General features: G+C 40.1%; 1 protein-coding gene across 2 annotated transcripts in view; it reads left to right on the top strand.

Annotated features, from left to right (window-relative positions):
- apba2b (amyloid beta (A4) precursor protein-binding, family A, member 2b) overlaps positions 1 to 19,318 on the top strand; it is a 62,883-nt gene that overhangs the window by 16,647 nt on the left and 26,918 nt on the right. For both annotated transcript variants that reach the window (XM_053324191.1, XM_053324197.1), the window contains one exon: positions 18,647 to 19,141. In XM_053324191.1, the coding sequence (XP_053180166.1) occupies positions 18,667 to 19,141 (475 nt within the window). In that variant the 5' untranslated portion in view covers positions 18,647 to 18,666. The remainder of the gene's footprint in view (positions 1 to 18,646; positions 19,142 to 19,318) is intronic.

Consider the following 19,318-nt stretch of genomic DNA (forward strand, 5'->3'; position numbering starts at 1 on the left):
ACAATGATGCTTCATTTACTGCTCTGTGACTTATTGAATTCATTGGCTGAACTATCTGAGTAAAACAACATAAGCACATTTTCAATTTTAGAAAGAGTGACATAATTTATAATTCTAGCCTCTCAGGCTATCTTGCTCAAAATAAATTGTGATAGATGTTGTCAACCAGTACAGAAAAGTCAGGAATAAAATGGAAGGAGGGAGGAGAGGTTGAAGAATCAGACGGCTTTTGTGCTAATGGAAAAAGACTCGACTGAAGACATACAGGGGTGGGGGAAAAGGATGCAGAACAACAGTTGAGCAATCCAAAGTGTTGTGAGCCTCTCAACACTGCCTCCCTTCATCATTTATTAATCTTCTACTAGAATATTCATATACCAGCGCCATCCTCCTTGTGAGAGAAAAATTAATAGAGCTCTGGATCATCTTGACACTGTATCATGACCTTTTGTTTTCGTAGTCACTTGAATATCATCCATCATCAGCCAGAGTCCGGCATCATTTTCCACTTGTCTGCTATTTCATGTTTACTGTTGCTTTCAAACACATTCTTTTCTGTAAGGCGATTAAACAGAGAGAGGGCAGGGTTTGTTTGTTCTGTGCTTCAGACTACGACCCACAATGTGGTCTTAAAGGAGCTGACTCCAGAACCAGATTACCGTCATGAGCCTCATAACCACATTTACGCTTGAGTAGTTCCGTAATCAGCCTCAAAATAGGTTTCCATTCATCTGCATGCCACTGATTATATTTATGGGAAATCCATAGCTATTAGGATTCATAAAGGGAGCTTCAGCAACAGACCAGTTTTGGGATGGCTGCATTTGGAATTTGAGTCAGCCAGTGCAGTGATGTGTGCTCAGTCTGCCAGCTGCTATGCTTCACTTCTTCTGATTAAATCCTTTGAAGATGAAGAGTAGGACAAAGAATCTGGCTGTCTCATAACTTGTTATAAATCATCAAAAGCCAGAGCGCCTCCATTAATGTGTACACTGGTTCTATGATGCCACACTGTGAATGTACTGATATCTAACCTCCAAGTCATGGTAGAATTTGATGCCACGCTATGAAGTCAGCCACATCTGTCATCACATATTCTGTTAACTGTATGAGGAATCAGCTGCACTTTTCCTTTCTTCTCCTTTCTTCTGCTCTTTTCAGGGATTTCAAAAGAATCCACTGTATACTCTATATATACTGTAGGTGTGTGTGTGTGTGTGTGTGTGTGTGTATCTGACCTGCTTTAAGTAGCTCTGCCTCTTCTGATGATTTACTTTGGCTCTCCTTTCCATGCAAGTGTGTATGTGTGTTTGTGTGTGTATGTGCACACAGCCAAGAAAATTATTGTTACAATTGTGCTGTTTGTGTGTGTGTGTGTGTGTGTGTGTGTGTGTGTGTGTGTGCATCATAATGTAGCATGAAAATTCTTCCCCTTATTGTCAATTTAGTCAATTTTTCAACCCACTGGCACAAAATATATGAGGTTACCATAAATATACGGCCTTCTGAGAGAGCTGTGGACAAAAACAGTTTAAATGAATATTTTCAACTGTGCAAATTGTTTTTGATCTCTCTGCCTTGCTGGTCCATTTAGCTTGACTAAAGTGCACTGGCATACTGGTATTATCTCTATGAACCCTGTAACCTCATAGGACCAATGTCACTTAAAATGATGTATTTTAGGCGATGTGAGAATTAAAAAAAAAAAAAATTGACATAATAGATAAGATAAATAACATTAGTCTTCGATTTAGTTTCATTCAAAAGTCAAGTTTGTATTGTTTGCAGGTTGTCATTACAAATCATGCATCAATGAAAGTTATAGAGAAATATCTAGATATATTTAATCTGTATGTATCACTATTTAGACATTACAAGTAATAGAAAGCACAACAAACATTAAAGGGCTTACCTAACATACCCAGACAAGCCTTTCTATTTCTGCACAAGCTCAAGCATTTTTAAAAGACATAAAATTAATACAGGGAAAAATTGGCCTAAGGACAATTAAGTGTGCAATATTTTCCAGGACAAAACCATAAAATGGACAATTAGATGGACAGTGAATCGAATCCGGATCTGCGTTGTCCTCTAGGTCTCTGTCACTCTGTCCACAAGGCCACTATGCTGACCCCTTATACTACAGGCATAAAAGAGGGGAAAGTGATGTGATATAAGGGGATTCAAATAAGAGCTTCAATAATCCACATTTCTGTCATCGTGGGATTGGTACTGCTGTTGGCTCTGTTTGTTCAGCCAACCCTCCAAGCCAAGGCAGATCCATTTCTGTCCTTGCTGTGTCTTATGATCCCTGGCACCATCCCCAGGGACAGTGAAATTAGTACTCAGCACACCACAGTGAAATGACTGAGGCTATGTATCTAGGCTGCAATTTTTGGCATTGATTGATCTCTCCAGACCTAACCTTTATCAAAATATATCAAAACTGGACAGTTCTCTCAATGAGCAATTTGTACATACTAATGTAACATAAATATCATCGATGAAAACATAATCTGCATTTGGAATGAAAGTCACAACATACCCTCGATACATTTTACAGAAAATACTCTCTCCAGACAAACAGTAGATGGCAGTTTATATTCTAACTTCAGTGAAATTTGTTTCAGCTCAAGTCAAGTTAATTTTGTGTGAGTTACCCAAAATCAGGTTTGTCTCTGGCTCTACAATTATGTACAACATATGACACCCTCTATCATTGGACCCCTGGTGGGATAAACAGAATTATAACATTATAAATATAAAAAGGAAAGCATGAAGTATAATAATAATTGTGTTCAACATTATTTCCGTTTTAATTGCCACACAAATTCAAACAACATTTCTGTCAAATGACAGATGCAAAGTAAATAATTCTCTTGCTGTGACGAGTGTCTACAATTTCGCTTTGCACTTAGTTTAATTACTCGTGAACTCTTACTGTTTATCATCCATTTCATAAACAAGAAAGTATTGAGGCCTCTTTGCTGCATCCAAGAAGCTGTCCAAATCTATCAGCAAATGGGCTGTGTGATTTTGTGTGTGAGTGTTTTGGTTGTTAGACCTAACACTCATCTCCTAAAGCCATCTCCACAGTTCTGCACAATGTTGCAACACTCATATTTCTGGTGTAACTGCTGCTCTCTGGGATATGTGCAGTCTGCAGCCTCCAAGAGCTTTGATATCAATCATTTTATATTGTGTGACCTGTATTTGTATTGATTAGCAAAACTCTAGAGCACTAGACCTTAACCAAATACAGAAGATGAATTCATAATATTTGTCATAATAGATTTATTGTTTGAGTAATGCCAAACATTTGTTGGTTCCATCTTCTTGAATTAGTAAATATCTTTGGTTTTGGACTATTTGTAGACATAACAAGCAATTCAACGTTGCTGTCATTGGCTGGACAAGAGCCATGGACAAAAGAATTAATTGATTAATCAAGAAACTAATCTGCAGGTTAATCAATAATAACAGTAAGTGTTAATTCAAGCACCAATTAATACAATTATTACTGTATCCCAGTGATTAAATTGATAAGTTATCTGGCATTGTTCTTCTGTACATTAATTTGCACGTACAGCACCTTGCAGTAGTTCTCTTTTCATTTACACCTGCATCCATCCATTTTCTTTACTGCTTATCCTTTGGGTCACAGGGGAGCTGGGGACAATCTCAACTGACATTGGGTGAAATGCAGACTACACCCTGTCGATCACAGGGCAAATAGAGACATTCTGTGAGATTAAAGTGTCAAATTTAGGAGAAGAAAACTGGGGAAAATAGTGTTGATGATCAGTCGAATTGTGTTCTGCTATCCCACAATTCCCATTAAATCGCCCGTAGGTGTAACAAGCGATATCCTGATGCATAAAGGATATCATCTAATCCAAATCAATGTGTCCAATTCACGGCAATGTCTCTCACAAAGTCCAGATGTTTATTATAACATTCTGATTCTGGTATTTCCATATTGCTATAAATCTGATGCAAAGTATCATTGGATTAGATCTCAACTGAAAGTCTGTAGAACCATAGTGGTCCATGGTGCAATTGCCCTGTTAATCTTACTCCATTACGTTGCAAATACAAACTCCTGTATCTGTATTTCAATTGAAAGCCCTCCAGTGTTTCATTGGACAGAAACCCTTCATTTCTTAAACCTGCAGTGTGGAACTTCTACATATAAATGAACGTTTGTTACATTTTTTACAAGCCCTTGCTAAAAAAATTCTGATTAAGCTTATCATCGCCAGGTAAATCTATCTGTATTTTACAGTATAGTGTTTAATGTGGTGTCGGGTTCGATATTCCCATGCTGAAATTTGAGAAATGAAAATAAGACAAGTAATGGTTTGACCCTCAGTCACTCTTCCGCTCATCAATACCCCCACTGCACCTGAAAACATCATCACCACTTTATTTCATTCTTCTTCTTTTTTTTAGCTTTTAGAAGAGTTTGATTCATATTCATGGTGCAATCCTGCAATCCTCATGATACTATATATAATGTTTTGTGATTCTGCCTTTCAAGAGATATTGATCATATTAATTATTATTATTATTATTATTATATTATTATTAATCATAAAATAACATAACATCCAAGGTCTCCATAACTGCTTGATGTTAAGTCTGTTTGTTGTCTTTTGAATCCATAGGGATTTACACTGAGATAGAAGAAAAATTCAGATGTATCTAAATAGAGACGACAGGGTCAGGCCTGATCATGCCTGTGCTTTGTTTGACATTCACTCTTTATACCCGGGAAAACCAGAACGGGCGCACTGTGATGACGCCAAAGTGAACACATAAGTTGTTCATTCACCTTGTCTTGGTGTAACACCGAGCCGGAGTCAGCCTCATTACCAAACCCAGTCATCAACTGTTCTCTTGCTCGGCATAGTTTCCACAGAGCACTGTGAGCGAGATTTCCCCAAAGAAATCTAGGTTTAGCAATCGACAATCTTAAAATAGCTTTGAATCATACATTATTACATAGCAGGTCTGCCTCCTCTGTCAAACTGTACTTGCTGCTGTGATTATTGTCTCCTGGTTTTCTCCGAGCTTCCACATCTGAAAAGATTCCCCAAACTCATTAGCATAGCTTTATAGTTTAAATGAAGAGACTCACAGATGGCTTTTCTGTCTCTCAAAAGTAAATGGACTTAAAAAAAACAACTTATTATGCAACACACATAAATAGACATTGTCATGTCTTCAAGTTTGAATGTGTAAGGGAACAGTTACCGAGGAATACGGAAAACATACAGAGCTGCTTTTGGGTGGGTGTGTGTGTGTGGGTGTGGGTGTGCACGCGTGCATGAGCGCGAGTGGAGTTAAGCAGATTTCAATCTTTCAGCCTAACTCTGTGTGTGTTTCCCTTGGGTTCAGTAAAGCATAAAGGATGATGGGAGGTGTGACACCCCCTCCTGAACCTGCCACTTCTTCTGGAGGATTGATGTGACAATTTCACACACACATACACAAACACACACTCAAGCAGTGGGATGCCACACACTAGAGCCACTGTGTCAACTGTTAGCACAAACAGTTATACAGTACAGGTCAGAAACACAAATTCATGCACACACAGATAAATAAAATGTCGGTGCAACGTGGGACTGGACTGATAATCAAAACCAAGCCTCTTTGTGTCTGTCTCTTTGTCGGTCAGTCTGTCTGTCTTTTGTTCTTGTCAGGAGAGGTGCTGCTCCTCTGTGAGGTTGAGTAGGCCCTGTCTGTGTGATTAATCCTCAGCCTGTCAGCTGGCCAGCAGTGATACTGAAACCAAACAAAAACTCACACAAAGCTTAGCAGCATGCATTCTCTCACGGTCCGTTTCAGGATGTGCAGACGTGTGCAGGTTGGATGGGGAAATCACATCACTGCAAAGCAAAACAGAGCAACGCATTTAACCGCGTTATGTTTTCCAAACACAAACATTGACACATGAGCACCAGCAATGCTTTTCAATTTACAGCTAACTAGAACTTTGGTGTTTTGTTTCCAACATATTTCAGTCACAAATGCATGCAGCCACAGCATCAATGTATAGATGTGAAAAAAGGCTCACTAGGGCTGATGGGGTGTGCATTACTCTATGTGCCGGTGTGTACGTGTGTTTGTGTGTATTCATTTGTGTGATGTGAAGGCTGATGAATATTTTCCACCTGTTTTCCCAGAGGGGTTTTGTGATTGACTGAACCCTGAAGTTATTTTATGTGCCTGCCACAAAACTCCATTAACGGACCCGGCCGTTACCGCTCAGTCTGTCTCTCAACAAGATAAGGAGATATTTCCAGCCCAATATTGCTTACTCTATACTACGCTGTCACTGAATACAATGACCATCACCACATTCAATGAATATTATTAGCATTTTTCTTGGGATTCTGTCAGTGCGGAAGATAGTTTTGTGGGAGAAGAAGTACATGCTGTTTTTGCCGTGGTCTGATGTCTGAGTTGAATTTTGGAGAGTAGAGGGGATACGGTGGTTGTATTGTCCACTCTAAATGGAATTATGAGGCAGCTGTTGAACGTCCATTATCTCCAGTCTTTAACCAGAAGTCACCTAGCTCAGCAGTTTGAAGCCGCTTCCATTGTTCTGGTTTGAAAAGACCTGATCGAGGTTAAGAGAGTGAAGACTGCTGAGAAATAACTGCGGCTGATTAAAAGTTGACAAAGAATGAGGATTAGAGGCCTGAGCAAAGATCGGTTTCTGGAGGAGTGTGAAAAAGGACTATGATTGTGAAAGACCTCTTCAACTGTGGGATCAGGTGGAGTATTGTGTCAGCCAGAGAGCAATTCTCACCTTCATCTCTCTAGACTTTAAGTGACAATTTTTTCCTGAAATGAAAGGTCAGTGTAGCAGACCAACATAGTTCGGTGTTACCGTCCATGCAGCACCATGGCTGGTAGCACAGGTCCATGCAGTATACACCAAACATCATGTGGAATTTCTTTCAAGCTTTATGGTTTTACTCATTTAAAGGATAGGGTAGTGGCTAAGTGGGACCTGTCATGTCCAAGAAGACGTTATGTTTAGTTTTGTCTGTCTCGTGACTTCCTGTTTTATTTTGAAATCTTACCTCTCGTTTCAGGTAACTTCCTCCTTTCCCTTGTGCGTTTCCCAATGGTCTGATTGTCTGCCCTGCCCTGATTGTTCCCATTACGTTGTGTGTATATTAGGGCTGGATGATTATGGCAAAAATCATAATCACGATTATTTTGATCGATATTGAAATCGCAATTATAAAACACGATTATTCATAGATGTGTAAACATAAGCATTTATTGAACCACCAGAACTCAACTTGAAATATATTTGAACAGCACAACCAGAAATAAATTAAAATCAAGAAAAATATATATAATGATAAATGGAAATAATAATAGCAATATGTAAAAACAATAAATAAAAATAAATAGGCAAAACCTAGCAAAAAATCTCCTGGCTGCCGAGCTTATTAAACAAATTGGTCGTGTTGCCATGGTGTGCACTGTGTCAAGCAGTTCACACACTCTCACGCCACACCTGTCATTTCTCACGCTGAGTGAAGTGATCCCACCGCACAGAAATTAATATATTATGTAATCCATACATCCCAACTCTCTGCATATTGATAGCGGCTCCCTGACGCCTGTAAATGAGACACAATCGACCTCCAGCGGGTCTAACATAAGGGGCGGGACACAGAACTTGCTGGCTGGAAAAGACGTTGGATTTATGTCACAGGTGTGCCGCGCCTGGTGGAACACTAATCGTTTTATGTCGATTATTACGTTTTTATAATCGTGGGAAGCCAAAATCGATATCGCGATTAAAATTCAATTAATCGTCCAGCCCTAGTGTGTATATAGTCTGCTTTTCCCTTTATCCTGTGCCAGTTCGTCTTGTTGTCAGAGAACCATGCCAGCCACATTATCCCAAGCCAGGTTTTGAATTCTGTGTTACGTTTTTTCCATGGTCTTGCTTTACATTATTTTGATACTTTGTCTTTGCCCTTGTCCTGAATCTTTGTTGGTTTTCCTCGAAAGAGTGATTTTTGGTTTTACAGTTTTTCCTCTCTCTGAGTGATTTTTCTTTGTGTACTTTGAATATATATTCCTCTGTAAGAGTGATTTTCCTTTGCAACTTTATTAATATATTGTTTATTTGTGCTTTGTCTCGGAGTCGTGCATTTGGGTTCCATTCCTAGTTCATTTGTGACAGGACCCAAAAACCACAGACAAAGCCTGTTGGTTAGCAAACAAGATTATGGACCCTGTTTAACATCATTTATTTATTTATTTTTTGTAAAAAAGCATGAACGAATCAGACCTGTAGCTCACACTGGCTGTACAAAAGCGTCGAAGATCTTGGAGGATCTATAAGTCTGCATTTCCTGCTCAGGGACAAATGAAAGGTTGCAAGTTGAACATAGCTTTGCTTATTTGAAGGTGTAGTAAGGTCTGATTAACCGACAATGATAGATTAAGTAGAAAAACAAAAGACATTACACAAATAATGTCCTTTTTACTAATTAAAAATCAGGTCATAATGACATACTTTTGCTTATTATCCACTTCCCAATGGGAGCAATTTAGGAAAACATTTTGCTTTCGATCGTTTCATTCCTTGAAATGTATGTGTTGTTTTTGTCAACAGTTGAACAAAAAAAAAGGCAAATCCTCTTTAAAGCAAAAATAAATAGTGGATCTTTTCATTCCTTGAAATGTATGTGTTGTTTTTGTCAGCAGTTGAACTAAAAAAAAGACAAATCCTCTTTAAAACAAAAATAAATAGTGGATTTTTTTTGTCCTGCAGATGGAACACACAACCATCGTATTTAATTAGCAGCATTGCCATAATCTTTATATGGCCATTGAATTAATACATCTATTTATAAATGACTGTCTATCTGTTATTCGCATATCTCTCAAACCATTCATCCGATTGATTTCAAACGTGACAGGTGTCTTGCTACGGGCACGAGTAAGTGCAGTGCCAAGATAGTGCCATAGTGCCAAGTTTGATGTTGTTTGGATAAGGAATGTAAAAGATATAGATAAATATATTGGTAAAAGAAGCACACTTTTGCTGTTGCCGGTCTAGCCGCTGGCCACTCCCCCTCTCACACGGCACACTGAGCACAGCGCAGGACCAGAGTTAGAGAGGTTATCAGGCAGCGGAGCTTTGGGGCAGCTACAATGTGAAATACACTTCAGACCCTCAGAAAAATGTATGAAACTGAAAACACTTTGAATAGCCCAGGGTACTTTGTAGTTAAAAACACAAGCAGACAACCCCACATCCCCGGAAGTTCCAGGAGTCTCCCGCATATTGATAGCAGCTCCTTGACGCCCGCAAATGAGATTGAGCAAGCAAGAGTGCACTGTAGAGAGTGGCTGCGCATGTGTGTTTGTGTGACTATCAATGCAGTGTGTGTGAGAGCAAAGTCCTGATAGCTCTGTGTTGCTGCTTATTAGAGCAATCGCTCCCCCCCTGGAGCGGACCTCCCTGAAATGACCTCTTGCAGGTTAGGATGTGTGTGCACATGCAAAAACAGATTTTGCACGGGCATTGCACTAATTTATTTTGATGTCAGATTCCAGCCTGGTTGAGACAGACTGGTGTGGGAAGATTTCTCGTGCTGCTTAACATGTTGATGTGTGTGCAATGGTGGCAGTAGCAGCAATGAATAGGTGTTAGTGTGATGTCAAGGCTGCTTTTAGTGTTTTCCCCCAAGTTCATGATTTTACATATTAAAATAAGTTAGTGCTTTTTATCTATCACCCTCTCACTCGTTCCCTCTCATCAGTAACCAAACCCAGTTGACAGCTTCAATTAAACCATGTGAAATCACTCCAGTATCTGTCTCCCTCTGGGGCCATTTAGCTGTGTTTAGCTTTCTGCAAGCTGGGCTTGTGGCCAGGTAAACTTTAGAGAGTGTTTCATGTTCCTTCCTAAAATGTAGGCCAACCTATCCCCATGTGCCACCTGACCAGCCAAAGAGCCCACAAGCTGAAGTGTGTTTTCACACTGTGAGTTGATCTGGTTGATGGTTTGCTATAGTTAGCATCTAGTGGTCACGTGCAAGTTTTAAAAAGACTAAATGTTTAATATTCCCCTGCTGATGGTAATTATTAGAATTAATTTAAGGATTTTGCATTGGCCAATTTTTCTTTGGTGGCTGGCTTCACATCAACATCAGTGATTGGCTTTGTAGAATATGTTGTATTTGGGCCCAACACACTGGCTGACCTAAAAGGTGTATTGGAGACAAATGGCAACTGATCAAACACATTATACACATACACATATAACACATATAAAATAATACCAACAGTCTTTGAAAAGTGGTTCTGTGAGGCTGATTTTACTGTTTTACTGTTGTGAGTGAACAAACATATCTACAGTGATTGTGCTGCTGGACTCTGTTTGCTGCCAAAATCCAAGTGACCCACACTGAGTACTGTGCCTGACACATCATGTGTAGACACAGCCCAAGGACTGAAGCTGCTGCTACTCTTCTGACATACTTATTATGCTTCACAGCCTGTGTGCTAGTCTTGTCATGGACTACTATTACTACTATTACTACTACTACTACTACTACTACTACTCTGATTCTGTATGTAGGCTTGTTGCTGTTCATGAAGCTCTGCCTTCATTTGTTGTGAGGAGGCAACTTTCCTCTACACAGTTGACACTACAAATGTTTCCAAAACTGCTAAAATAGCTATATTAGCACAGTAGCATGATTTGAATAATGTGTGTTTGTGCTGTGGAAGGCGTTATTTGATGACTGGCTTAGACGCTCCTCCTCTGAGAGACTGTGCTGTAAAACAAAGAGTTGCCATGGTAACAGTCAAGGGTGAAGGAGGAGGGTGTGTCTGTGTTGTTGTGCTTGAAGTGGCGAGATGGACATTGGCAGGCAGAATGGCGGGGGAGCGAGGGATGCGTTCTGTGGTCCTGTGCCATTCCTGCTGCTCACCAAGTCTCTGCTTTCCTTCTCTTCCTGTCTCCCGCATTGCTCTCATGTTGTCGTCCTGAAGTGAGTGGGAGGCTGAAAGGAGAACAAACACTGAATCTCAATGAGACAGCTGAGAGGAAACTCATTTTCCCACTCTGTTTCTCTCGGATTGCGCTTTTATTCTTCATTTACAAAAAAGGTATATAAATGTGAATATTTTTCAATTGTTTTCGACTTCTATGACTGTTGGTTGGGACAGAACAAAACATTTGAGGTTGCATATTGGGCTTCAGGAAATGATCAACATTTTTCACTATTTATTAATACATTATTGACCAAATGATTATTTAATGGATTGAGAAAATAATCTATAGATTAAACGATAAGGAAAATTATTGTTTGTTGAGTCACTGAAGGCATTGTAGGTTTACATCCATTGTATGAACAAAAAAATATAACATTTTTGGCAAATAATGCATGCTGTTTCCCATTGCACCCAACATGGTCATCAGGTGACAACATCAGTTCAGTTGTCAAATCCTCAACCAACCTATTCTAGTATACATTGACTTGGAGGCAGCACCCTTTTTTCAGTTACAAGTACAGCTGATCTTGCATAATTATTTAAGTGCGTTGGGCCTTTAAGGATTCTGTTGTAAAGTAATTTACACAACTGTACTCAGTACTAATGTGACATCTACTATGAATTACTATGAATTTACATCAACCTTAAAAGATATGTTTCAGGTAGATTATCCTCCATTATACTCATGTAGATCTTTAAAGATTAAGGACATTTGAAACCGATATTTATGAGGATATTTGTAAGCATAATCAGTTTAAAAATACATATTTTTAAGCCAAAAAACCATAAATTCTGTCAATTTATTTTTCTCTGTAAGTGTTTGCTGTGTTTGGGGGGGTGGGGGGGGGGGGGGGGGGGGGGTGCAGAAAGTGCACTTCAATTTAAACAGCAATTTCCCCTAGCAGCAGGTCTCTATCTTTAATAGAAATGAAATAGAGAGGATTATTTCTCTCCATTTGCACTTTCTGTCTGAAAATGAATGCCAATGAAACCATCCATATTCCATCCCTGTTTATCTGCTTTTAAATTCAGCAGACAGGTCTAATTGCTCACTCTGATGAAAAATGAGCCACAAACAGACATGAACCTTCACTCCAAAGACATGGAACAAAAATGCATAATGTAAGCTCTTCAACCACAATGTAGGCACCTACAAAGCACATATTCTTCTTTCTTCCTTATTGACAAATACAACTTCTATAAATATGTCAATATTTTTCATTTCAAACATTTTAACTGCTGGACACAAGATGTCCCCTGCTTCACTAAAAAGTATATTGTCTGTATATGGTATGTGCACTGGAGGCATTAAGTTTCTGTCAACAACTGGCTTGCAAACTAGGTGTAATATCACAAAATCAGCCTGTGTGTGCTCATCTTTAACTCAGATTTAAGATGAGCACAGAGAAACTTTCCAAGTAAACTTTCTTACTTTCTCAAGTAAATTGGTTTTGGAAACAGAATTTTAGACTGGACTGCAAAAAAACAGATCATGCAATTTTTTGCAAATCAGATCTAATCCACATTTGGGGTGGTTTGAAATGCCATTCCAATTGGATTTCCACAGAGGCGTCAGTTCGGACACTCTGGCTGTTCAAATCAGATTTTAAAGTATCTTTTGCATCACTTGCAACACCACAGACAACAACAACGTCAAATCAAGAGTGACGAAAGCACATCAGAGCAGCTGAGCAGCAGTACATTGGCTAGTACTCATTGTCTTCATTGGTTAAGTTGGTTGAGTTTTATCATGAGGAGAGAGATGGTTAAGGTTAGGGTAAGAATGTCAGGTTCAGAGCCAATCGCAGAATGTAGGTGGGACAAAACGTGACTGACGTGGCTGAGCAGAATCCATGCTGCTACTAGCAGAGCGGTATGGAGGAAAACAGTCTGACCAACAGTCTGTGGACAGAAATTAATTGTCTGCTGGCACTTTGGGGGGATGACTTTGTTGTTACAGCAGCCCATGCAGATACTGTAGGTCGGTAATGTCTAGACTCTGCACAGACAACTTGATCTGTTCACTTTCAAACAGCAGTGTGGACAGTCTTTCTTACAGATCTGATTAGAGAAACACATCTGATTTGCCTGCAGTCTAAACAAAGCCTTAGTGTCAAACTCACAAATCATTCTGCACAGTGAAGCTCAACATCCAAGTAAAGTAACCAAAAGAAAAATACATTTTTGATTGGAGGAGGACTTTAAAATATTTAAATCATTTGTTTAACTTGTAATTTAAACTTTTCTTGGAGAGGTATTTGTCCACCATATGTGTCAGGTCAATACCACAATTCTTAAAAAAATTAGAAAAGATGAAAATAAATTTGAAAAGGTAATCATTTATTTTAAAACCCATCAGAAACAGCAGAAAGAAGTTGAAGAGAGCAAATGTTTGGGCCTCACTGGCTGGAACAGAGGCCATGGTTCAGTTATGATGCAACAAAAAGTTATGAAGGAAGATCAATAAAGTCAACTGCAGGGTAAACACAGACACACACACAAAAACAAAACAGTGACACACTCAGTGGCGGTCCTAGCTTGAATGACGCCCTGGACGAGACCCCCCTCGAGCGCCCCCTATCCAGGAATTTGTTTACACAGTCAGTGTAGGGACCAGGGACCGCCGATGTAAAATAGCCTTTTGGCTAATTCTGGCATGTTTACATTTGTTAAAATGTTTTATTAATGTGCATCGTCCCTGAAAATTAAATGTTTAATTCATGCTGTGTTCAATCTTCATTTAGTCTGACCCAGTAACATATATGCTGATGCTTTCACCTCTACATGTATCTCACAAGTGTTACCTTTATTATAATACCAATATTATTCATATAGACCTTGTAGTTACAGAGATACACTATATTAATTTTGGGTATGTAATTTTCGAGCAGGATCCTGAGTCAGAGGTTAAACCTTTAAATAAAATGGGTGAAGAATGTGTAATGGGTGGAGGAAGTGGCAGGACCCAATTGCAGCACAGAACTAGTTAGCAGTTTTAAATTATCTTTATTATACAGTCCACAAGGTAACTGAACAGGTATAGGCAGAATGCGTAGGGCAACAGGCAGGGCTCAGGGTCACTGGTGACACAGAAGGCAGCAGTTAAGATCATGCCAGTAGCACTCACGGAGTTGAGGTGTATGACCAGGAGTCTCTGGGCTCTCCTAACAGGATCGAATACTTGCCCACATCCACTTGGGTGTGGTCAATCGATAATGCATGTTGTAAGTAAACGATTGAACCTGTAGCAAAGATGTTGAAAGACTGTATGAGGAACAAAAAGAAAGGTTTTTTATAGGGTATAGTATTGACCACATGATGAGATATACATTTGTACTAACACTTAACATGTTTGTGTCTAGAATCTATTAATGGCTGGCTAACTTAGTACCTGAATGTTGGAGATCTCTCAGTTGAATCCTTCAGTGATTTTGACCATTACTTCCCTACAACATAAGAGGATTTGTTCATTCATATGCTAATTGTACCAGTGGAGATGCTTATTTCTGACTCACTGCATTTAAAGAAGAATTGCTAAATTACAATTTGAGTGATAATCTTCTCTCCTTATGGCTCTCCTTTCCCACTCTCATCTCTTCTGTCTTGTCTCTCTCCTGTTGAAGCCTGACTGTCTAATTCACTGGTGTGAACAGAGGTCATAGCTTAAAATTCAAGGCAGAGGGACATTAGTATTCCCGAGGCCCACACTCTGACCAGAGCCATCTGCTGCTTTCGGGCTGCCTCTCTCGCCCCCGGTCTTCACCTCAGCCTTGCATTTAAGCACACACACACAAGCACATGCACACACATACACACACACACACACAAGCACACATTCTTTTAAGACATGTGTCTGCCAAACAAGGGGAGTGTCTGACAGTAATTTAAAGCTTTATCATACTGTAGCTGAGGCGTTTTGTGGCAGACGTGAATAGGTCTGTCCGTGGAGACAGCCCCGCACAAGTGGTCCCCAGCTGCAGCTCAAAGCAGACAATTGGGATACTGCAGGCAGGAAGGCTAGTATGCTGTCAGTGTGTGTGTGTTGTGAATGCATGTCAACCCTTTTTTAGTAATGAAGGTAACAGTGTGAATCAGTGCAACACAATTATGTGAGAGACATATTCTTTGTTTGTTTGTGTGTGTGCAGGGGATGGGTTTTTTTGCATTAATCATTGATTTATTTTTCTCTGGCCACTCCATTTCTATTCAAGTCCCCATGGGGTTAAAGCAGACATACCAACTTATAACTCACTTACATGCTTTCTGCATACACCCATGGGTAATTTAGTAAAGGAGGAAGCCACGACAATATAAGAAATAACATGCCATCTTCACACAGGACTTATTTTGACATATTACAGTTGTGGAAGAGGGGACTTTCTGGTGGCCCAGGGGTTTCAAAAGCTGACCATGTAATCACAGTGTCCTTGTATCTCATTTGTACTTTGTACTTGTGCTTTGGACAAAAGCATCTGCCAAATGAATAAATATAAATGTTAATGTCCTTAGTTTGAGTCTGATCCAGGACCTTCCCTGTCAGCTTGAAGAAGACACTCTTCATGATTCATTAGTGATTAAAGTTTGTGAATTACATTCAGTTGGGGTGGCTGTGGCTCAGGAGGTAGTCTACTAATCACAGGATTGGTGGTCTGATCCCCAACACATGTTGAAGAGTCCTTGGGCAAGGCACTGAACCCCAAGTTAGTCCCGATGGTCAGGCCAGCACCTTGCATGGTTGCTTGCTGCCATTGGTGTGTGAGTGTATGTGTGAATGTATGAAGGGGAGGTAAAATGTAAAGGGGTAAGGATAAAAATGGCTATTCAAAACATAGTCATTTACCATTTTTCAGCCAAAAATACCTAAAATTGGCTATTTTGATTTGTCAAGAATTTATGTCAGAAATGTAATGGGAAGACCTTAAAAAACACTGTGTGTATTGTTAATTGCAGCTGAGTATTAGGCCTGTTTGTATTGGTTTAAGCTTACAAGCTGTACAGTCATAATTATTGCAAAAGGGATGCAAAGTTTGTCTGTATATGTTTTTGAACTAAATATGCACAAAGAAATCCCAAAAATATCAAATGTTTTGGAGAGAAGGATTGAGATCATTCAGTTTAAAGTGGGGGTGATTGATTAGCTGAAGCACAGTTGTACTGTCATAATTCTTTCTCAGTATGTCTTAATGATGCTAAACAGGTGGGGAACAACCCCCTGTGTATCTTGTTATGATGGCATTACCATTCATGTACAAATTCATGCAAATTCAATAAACACAGTCACATCTGAAATACTTGCCAGACAAAGCAGATTGGGAAAAAGCCACCTGCCCAGGGATTTATAGGATTTCCAAAAGCAGTTGTTCTGGTGCTCAGGGAAAATATGACAAATCGAAAAACATTCAAAGGAAGAACAAATACTGGCAAAACCACACCAGAAAATGAAATAGGAGGCCAACAAAGAGCAGGTCAAAGGGTATCTGTCTCCAGGAGATGCAGTAACCCATAGTTACCGATCCTTACCCTCAGCTCCAGGGAATTGTATGAGGCGGGGCCAGGTTTCAACAAGAGGATGCTGGGATATAATGTGGAGGAAGAGGGAGGGTGGAGTCAGGGAGGTGCATGCTGTGCAGCAGCTGGTGGGGGAAGGGAGGAGCAAGGAGAGGGAGGAAGGAGGAGACAGGATGGGGCTGTTGTTATACTAGATCCTAGTGCTATTGTACTCTACATCCCAGCTCAGGACCTCAGGTAAGAGATTCATTCAATACACAGTTCCCAAGATGTTAGCAAGCTGAGGTTATTTTAAGTAGCTGTTAAAGTTAGGAGTGAAAACCACTTTTGTGCTGTTTAAAAGGAGGGACAAAATTGCTTTAGTATATGTACATGTTGCTTATATTTCATCAGGTGCACAAAATGTGTGTATGAGTGTCCACTTACAAAAAATGTGTGATCAGTTACCTCCATGTTAGTACTGCTCTGTGATCATGAGAGTTTTTGAGCCCCACAACAGCAAGAGCCAGTCACTGCAAGTGCGTTGTGTGCACATGTAATCTTAGTCAATTTGTTTGGCCAGATGAGGAACAACCAACTGTATGCATGTGTTTCTGTGTGAGGTCCTTTCTGCATTTATGTGTTTGTGTTTTAGAGGGTAGTGTTTGTGCCAACTTGTGCAGAGCTAATTAAGAACTGTAATCACTGGTGATGGAAAATGTAATTATAGTGAAAGAAAACTGGGGAAAGCAGCAACAAAACCCCTCTGAGGGCAGTTGTTCATGGCAACCAGATAGCAAAACAGAGTGGGGATGGCGACAAAATGGATGACAGGGCACAGAAGGGCGTGCCTGACTGATAAGTATTCCAAATGCTCTGAACTCTTTAACTTTGCTGTTAGAACTCACAGTAATGTGCTTCTATGCTTCTAATCCTGGCATCTGTGTGTGTGTGTGTGTGTGTGTGTGTGTGTGTGTGTGTGTGTGTGTGTGTGTGTGTGTGTGAGTGAGAGAGAGAGAGAGAGAGAGAGAGAGAGAGAGAGAGAGAGAGAGAGAGAGAGAGAGAGAGAGAGAGAGAGAGAGAGAGAGAGAGAGAGAGAGAGAGAGAGAGAGAGAGAGAGAGAGAGAGGGAGGGTGTGTGAGTGTGTTTCTTTCCAGTGTCTGTAATGGGGTTAATTTATCATATATACAGTAGAATAATTTTCTCTTTTGTTGGTACCTTTTTTAATAACATCCACAGCTCACTAGGCGCAAGCAAGCCTATACTTCATATCCCTCTGTTTGCAAGTCTGGTCCTGAGTTTCATCACCGTAATCACATTAAACTGAAGCAGGTACACAGCAGGCTCAGCTTCTTGAATGTTTGAGGCCTTTGTGTAATGGCAGACATGTACACTGGGGTTATGGTTTATCTTGTGCAAACCATCTGGCTACTTACTACCCACAGAAAGAAATGCTTCACTTCCTTCTCACCTGCACTACTTAATCAGGTGTTGCGCAGTAGTAAACATTGTAGTTTCCCTGGTTGACCATTTTCAGCTGGTAAGCTACTGAAAGGATCAATAAGTCCAATGGTATCAGTGCACATATGCAGCACCTGCGTGGAGAAGACCTTGATTTCACTATTGATTCCTTGCCTGGTAGTGTCCCATTAAGTTTGTATGAAGGCAATATGCTTAGAAAGACTCTCTACTCTTTGTGCCTATTGTTCTCAAGCTTAGCCCCAGCGATGTATTGAGTCTGCTGTTGAGTATTTGAAGCCAAAGTTGTGCTAAGTCAGCACAAAAGTGCTGCCCTGAATGTGGATGAAGTAAACGAGGGACTTTCTTGCTCAATTACAAGAATAGATTGCCTGGCACTGAAAATATATTGCGGCAAATGCTATGCATATGCAAGGTTTAGAAAAAACGTTAAAGAGATAAATGGAGGGATGGGAACAATTTCGTTGGTTTGCTCAAACACAGTTGTCTTTAAAATCCTAAGCATTTGATTTAATTCAGTCTTTTTTCATGTATAATCTGGTCAAGTTGATCTGCCCAGATTTATTAACAGTTATTTTCGATGTCGAATTACCTCTAAATCTTTGCCCTTGTGTATTTATTTGTCTCCTAGGAACATACAAATAACAATGCATGGCCTGTAAACCACCAATCATGGCTCATAGGAAGAGACCAGGGACCAGTGGAGGAAACAATATGGCTGCTCCAGTCCCCGCCTCCTGTCCCGCCCCTCATCCTACAGAGTCATGTGATCTAAAAGCCCTCCCCACTCGACAACGCCCAGTCCGCTACCCCAAACAGTCACATGATCCAAAGCTTCTTCCCCGTTCCTGTAAGGCACAATATTCTTCTCCCAAGTGCCAAGACGTGGGTCGCAACCATCCAGAAGTAGATGTAGTCGCAGAGGTTGAAGTGAAACGATACAACAACCAAGCAGATGCAGAACTGGAGGACCAGCGGGCTGTAACACCCTCCACACCAGAACATAATCGTGACCAAGATGTCCATGACCAGGCAGACTTCCATGGTGGAGCTGACAGCCTGGATGACGACTCTAGCTCTGACTACATTAACAACACCTCAGACGATGAGGAAGACTATGATGACGGTGGGTGCAGTGTCAATCATGTGGATAATAAATAGATAATTTTCACATCACCTAGCCTTTTTATTATCCATTCATCCATCACTGATTTGAAATTCTATATTAATTTGTATTTGAAATGTTGAGGGGGTCAAACAGAATTAGCCTAAAACAGTCTGGGACTGCAGCATCTTTGAAAGC

Source organism: Scomber japonicus, chromosome 1 (genome assembly GCF_027409825.1).
Source record: "Scomber japonicus isolate fScoJap1 chromosome 1, fScoJap1.pri, whole genome shotgun sequence".
Lineage (NCBI taxonomy): Eukaryota > Metazoa > Chordata > Actinopteri > Scombriformes > Scombridae > Scomber > Scomber japonicus.